General features: G+C 36.8%; 1 protein-coding gene across 2 annotated transcripts; it reads left to right on the top strand.

Moving 5' to 3' along the window:
* The first annotated feature begins 665 nt into the window (after window positions 1-665).
* Window positions 666-5,360, top strand: LOC107788112 (putative late blight resistance protein homolog R1A-3). 2 transcript variants are annotated; one of them, XR_012696878.1, is made up of 3 exons: window positions 749-4,560; window positions 4,776-4,820; window positions 5,132-5,360. XR_012696878.1 is itself a non-coding variant. In XM_075225768.1 (2 exons), the coding sequence occupies exon 1, from the start codon at window positions 893-895 to the stop codon at window positions 4,523-4,525; it is 3,633 nt and encodes a 1,210-aa protein (XP_075081869.1). In that variant the 5' UTR covers window positions 666-892; the 3' UTR covers window positions 4,526-4,560; window positions 5,132-5,360. The 2 variants fall into 2 exon arrangements, 1 of the variants encoding a protein (XP_075081869.1); XM_075225768.1 differs by lacking the exon at window positions 4,776-4,820 and having other exon boundaries at window positions 666-4,560.
* The last annotated feature ends 849 nt before the right edge of the window (window positions 5,361-6,209 follow it).

The raw sequence follows: 6,209 nt of genomic DNA, 5'->3' as shown, positions 1-6,209 counted from the left end.
AATGTTGTGAATTTTTTAAAAGGGCATTAAGTACAAAATATCATTAAATGGGAGGTAACTTTAATTTTAGGTAAAGGGTAATTTGGTCATTCAATTTTTGAAGGTTATTATGGTAAATTAACTTTACCTAAAAGTTTTCATGCTTATAATAGTATGATATAGATATAGATAGATATAGATTACTTAATCTAATGAAGACACAACTCTAACTTGAAAAAGGACCCGACCCTACAAAACCAGAACCCATCGAGAAATATAGAAATTTTGTAAGGTGATTATACCATATTAGTAGCATGTTTGGCCAAGCTTTTGTAATCGGTTTATTTTGAAAAGTGCTTTTCTCACAAGTGCTTCTCAAAAAAAAATAATTTTGGTGAGAAGTACTTGGTATTTGGATAATTAATTTAAAGAGCATTTTTGAGCAGCAATTAGTGTTTGTCCAAACTTTTAAAAAATCTTTTTTAATTGTATTTTTCTCGAGAGCACTTTTAAAAATGCTTTTGAAAAGGAACAACTTTTGAAATACTTTTGTTTCTACTAAAAAACAAAAAAAATCACTTTTGAAAATAAAAATAAAAATTGGCGAAACAAGCTATAAGTTGTCTCTCTTCTGCTCTTTCCATTTTTTTTATAATGTTTTCTGTTAATTTTGGTAGCGCGGTCACTTTCGGGGACTAAACACATACATTTACATTAATGGAAATGTTAAATGTGCTTAGTTGAATAACATGAGGATTAAAATTGAAATAATGCAATAGTAAAATCGGTAAAGGTAGAGAAATTGTTGATCAAAATATAGGGTCTGAGGCTGTTGGAGTACTCACTCTTCAGTCTTGACTCTTGACATTCTACTTCCTTCAGTTTGTTTACTGTATTTCTGATCTGCAAAGCCATGGACTTGGAATCTAATATTGGCGATCTTATCGAATTTATTGAAGAAAAAGTTATAATCGAAAGTGATCTTACAGAGACGCTTAAGGAGGGATTAACATTTCTGTTACCACTTGTTCGCTGTGCCGCTTCATGGATCAAGGTGGATGAGGATAATGAGTTGAGAGATCTTTTGGATCGTATCCAGAGTTTGATCACAAAGGCAAGACGGGACCTTCATTTGACTTGTGATATTGGAACATCTGAACTGGAATGTGTTGCTTTTGACCTACTTGAAGAGATTTGGCTTCTCAAGCCACACATGGTTCTAATACTTCTTCCCAAGCTAGGATTTTCAACAGACGTGATTGAAGTCCGGGCTGGATGCGTCAAATCCCTTGTTTTCAGTCTAGAGTCTTTGCTGAAGTTCAGGGCAGATTTTGTTGCTCCTGTGCAGGAAAAACTTGAACTTGTCAAAGGAAATCTAAAGTATCTGGGAGGTTTTGTTTCCTTCATACTAGAGAACTTTAATAATGGGCCCAACGACGTCGACGAATTCTGGGATTATGTCACAGGTGTAATAAAACAAACAGCACGTTGTATCTCTTCACTTTGTTTGGCAGAGGATTCGGATGATAATATGGTTGGTGGCTTTTGTTTCATCCTTGTAGATCTACTACACAGCAGTAAACCTTATGTTGAAGCCCTGAAAGTTTTACCCTCAGTGCTAAGCTTCAGTTGGAAATTGGATGCCTTTGCAACAGACTTTGTTAATTTCATCCTAGGAGCGCCGATAACAGAGGAGCTCAATTCCCGGTCTTATCTACTGGTCTACAAAGATCGTGTTCAAAAACTCCAAAAGTCGCTCAAGTTACTGCTAGTATATATCTTATGCAATGAAGTTCAAAAGGAAAGCTTGATAATCTTTGATCTTGTAGTCAATGAGTTTTGGTCCTTCATTAAATCATTGGACAACCGAGAAATGGATGAACATTTGGACAAAGAATTTGATCTTGCTATATCCCATTTGGTGCAAAAGATGGAGCCTGCGGCATCAAAGATTTTGCAGTGGATTATCAAGGTACAAAGGTCAACTGGATTGGGCTTTTCCCAGATTGATAGTTTGGGATGTATAGATTTGGTATCGCAGAATTTGCTGAGATTGTTGGATCATAGTAATTATTCAATTGCTCGGGTAGCAAATCAGATTAAATTTGTACTGGCTGAGATTAAAATTTTCAAACCTTTTCTCGAAAATAATGTTGACCAACAAGGAGAGCGTAAGGAAGTGTTAGATGTTTGCAATCATATGACCAATTTATTTGTCATATTTGAGTATGTTGCTGCAGGATTCTTGGTTGATAAAAACTTCTCGGTTGATCTTCTTTACACATGGGTTAAACATGGAGACGATGTCATTGCAGAAATTAAGCTTTTCAAGGACATTGTTGAATTTGCGCGTATCTTCATGGAAAAAAAGGATGCCCCAAGTGATTGTCAAACATCAAAACCTAGCACTCCAATCATTGATGAAGCAGTTGTAGGCTTGGAGGACCAGATAGAAATATTAATGGCACGGGTAATTGGTGGAGGGGCAGAGCTTAATACCATTCCTGTCATTGGCATGCCAGGGATTGGTAAGACAACACTCGCCAAAAGAATTTACAATGACAGAAGAACTTCAGATCACTTTGATATTCGAGCATGGTGTTCCGTTTCTCCTAGACATACGGTGAGTGAATTAGCCCAAGATATTTTAATTTCTATCGTTGATCTGAGCAATGACATTTACAAGAAGGAGCTAGATTATCTTGATCTTTTACGTAGACAGCTACATAGAGGAAGATACCTCATCGTTTTAGATGAAGTGTGGGATTCTGATATATTTGATGAGTTGCACATGTGCTTTCCGGATAATCATAATGGAAGCAGAGTTCTTGTTACCAGCGGCCGAAAATATGAGGATCCATTGTTTGATGAACCTCTTTTGGTTCGCTTGTTGACTCCGGAAGAGAGTTGGGAGCTATTACAAGTGAAGTATAATCACCTTCGCTTATGTACTCGAGAAGAATTTCGCAAACCCCCAATTCCAAATGAGAACTGTCCTGCTGAAGTTGGAAAGGAAATTGCCGTAAATTGTCGAGGGCTACCTCTGGCCATTGTTTTGGTAGCTGGGTTTCTTGTCAATTTAGAGGACGACAACGATTGGCTAACCATTACTGAAGAGGCATTTAGTTCAGAAACTAATCGTGATGTAGGAGACTGCAATGAAATAATAGAATTGAGCTACAAAAATATGCCTGGTTATCTAAGACAATGTTTTCTATATTTTGCGGCATTACCAATGAGTACAGAAATTTCAGTTTCAAAACTAACATGGTTATGGGTTAGTGAAGGATTTTTACGAAGAGATGAGGTGAAGAAACCAGAGGAAGTAGCTGAAGATTACCTGAATGATCTTATGGGGAGGAGCCTTGTAATGGAGGCCAGAAGAAGTTCAAAGGGCGGGCTGAAATCATGCCGTATTCATGATTATCTTTATCATTTCTGTCGAGACAAATCTAAAGCCGAAAAGTTCTTGCCAGTGGCATCGCGGTTTGAAGATTTCTTTCTGGATACACCATTTATTCCCCTTACCCGCACAATGATATATTCTTCTGAACCCGGTTGGCACCGCTCCTGGCCAAGTCCTCTTCCTGAAAAAGGTCCATTTCGGGGTGTCAAAGAGCTTGTTAGAGTGTTGGATTTGGGGTGCATCAACATTGGCAATACCTTTCCTCGGGAAATAAGAAGGCTTGTGCATCTGAGATTTTTGTCACTTCAAGGTCGCATGACAGTTATTCGCTCTTGGATTTCCATGCTCTGGAACTTAGAAACTTTCCTAGTGAAAGGAAGAGAAGGTGAGGTAACTTTACCAGATACATTTTTCAGTATGAAGAGGCTGAGGCATGCTCATATAGATAACTGTACCTTCTCAGATTCCAACTTGTCCCAATTGGAATGTTTGCAGACCTTATCCACCCCATCTCTTTCTTATGACAAAGGGAACATAATGAGAAGTTTTCCTTTCCTTCAAAAACTAAAATGCATATTTTTGGAATCTTGGGGTCATTCTGAGAAGTTGGGAGAATCTTGCAATCGATTTCCAGTTTTGGATTTCTTGAGTCAACTTGAATCGCTCAATGTGATTTATCAAGGCGGAGTGCTTCAGCCTTGTGAATTTAACTTCCCCTCAAACCTTAAGAAATTAACCTTATCAAAGTTTCGGCTGCCATGGGTTGAAATTTCTGCAATTTCAGCATTACCAAACCTTGAGGTTTTGAAACTGCTCTCAGAGGCTTTTGAGGGAGAAGAGTGGAATGTCAGTGATGAGGAGTTCCCAAAACTCAAGTTCTTGAAATTGGGAAATCTGAACATTACGCGTTGGAATGTCAGTGATGATGCCTTCTCATGTCTTGAGCAAATAGTGTTGCAAAATTGCAGGCATATTGAGATTCCTTCTTGTTTTGGTGATAGTTGTTCCCTGCAAAAGATTGAGGTGATCTTGTGTGGAGACTCTGTTTCTCTATCTGCCAGAAAAATTGAGGAAATTCAGTGTGAAGAGTTGGCAAACAGCAATTTCAAGGTCATCATTCAGAACCCAAACAGGGACTGAAGAAAACGAATCTCGTCTTCAATTTCTGCTCAGTTGTAAGTAAATTTGAGATATAATTTTTATTCTAGGCTAGTATTACTGTTCTCTCTATATATATGTGTGTGCGCGGGGCGCGTATATATGAATTTTTGTCCTCTTAAATTCGTAGAATCAAGTCTCCTACAATCGTCAAAATCTGAACGATTTTAGCATGAATACATAACTTTTTGTTCTTTTGGTTTCTCTTACTTTTCTGTTTTCTCCTTTACAGCTTTGTTGAAATCTCCTCAGCTCCTCCCCATTCCAACCTGCCCAGGTGTACATGATGATTGAAGTATACTGTTTATACAGAGAGATTATAAATGACCTAATCTTAAGTAAATATTAGTAAAAGAAAATAATTTAGGCTGACAAAAATGTAAAAGTAGCTAGTGAGTTGGGTTTTATGCTATTTAAGTAAGCTTTTATATGTCACATGCCTATGTGCAGTAACTAAATGCAGTACTTTTTCTGCAAATATTTCAGTCTTTGGACTGACTATTCTTGAAAGTTGCATATTATGATGTTTCCGAAACCCTTCCGTTATGAATTAGTCAGTGAACTTATTCCTTATTTTTATATCTGCAGATGCAAATGTTGATTCCGAGCCGCAGACTTGAGCTAGAGCCAGGGTAGTACTTTAGTGATGAGCCGCACATTTTCTTCAATGAGTAATGCTGGTTCCACTTCTTCTTTCTCTATTGTTATTTTTCAGTTTGACAGTTATTGAAAACTCTTTGTTATATTGCTCTGCTCCATGAACCTTATGTGTGGTTGTAATTTTGTAACACAATTATATATATATTTTGCCAGTCTACCATCTTGCTTATTCCGTGTGAAATGAATGACTGTGACTCTTGGGATTATTAAGTGTTGTAGTTTGGAGTATTAGTTTCAGGGGAAATTTTGTCGAAATTTTTGAGGACTCGGAGGCTTGCTATGATGGGTGAAAATTATTTTTTTTAAAGTTCTTTATATATATATATATATATATATATATATATATATATATATATATATAAGGGGAGAAATGAATAAATACTCCCCTGACCTATAGTTAGATTTTCAACAACACTTAAATTTTGCGGTGATCCTATTACTCCCCGAACTATTTTAAAATGGAATAAAGTTACCCTTAAAATGTCACAACCACATCTATGTTGTGTGGTGGAGTACACATGCCTCAATGCTTTATACCACTAAATTTTTATTTTTTTTCAATCTTCTCCTTTCTTTCTATGTTCTTTCTCTTGTGCCTCCATTATCAACAACCCGAAAAGTCACCATTATCATACCTGCTTCACCAGATACCATAGCTTACCATATCCAAAAGAAAATTTCGACTTCCACCATTTTTATTTTCACCTACCATTGCATTTTCCACCTTAATTTTTCCTCCCATAACCATATAACATTAATACAAACATGATTCCAATTATGGCGATCAATTAGAGTACAACATAAACGAAAAGTAGATTTTTTAATCCTCGAGAACTTCTCAGAGGATAGTACAAAAATTAAAAAAAATTAGAATCGTTGTCGTGCTGTCACGACCCAAATCCCGGCCGTGATGGCGCCCAGCACACTACTAGGCAAGCCCGACCATTATTCAACACTTAACCCAATTTATCAAAAATAGCGAAAAAAATATCAATTAAGCAAGATT

Source organism: Nicotiana tabacum, chromosome 11 (assembly GCF_000715075.1).
Source record: "Nicotiana tabacum cultivar K326 chromosome 11, ASM71507v2, whole genome shotgun sequence".
NCBI classification, from domain to species: domain Eukaryota; kingdom Viridiplantae; phylum Streptophyta; class Magnoliopsida; order Solanales; family Solanaceae; genus Nicotiana; species Nicotiana tabacum.
The sequence above is the reverse complement of the archived record's forward strand: the minus strand, read 5'-3'. Positions and strand labels throughout refer to the sequence as shown.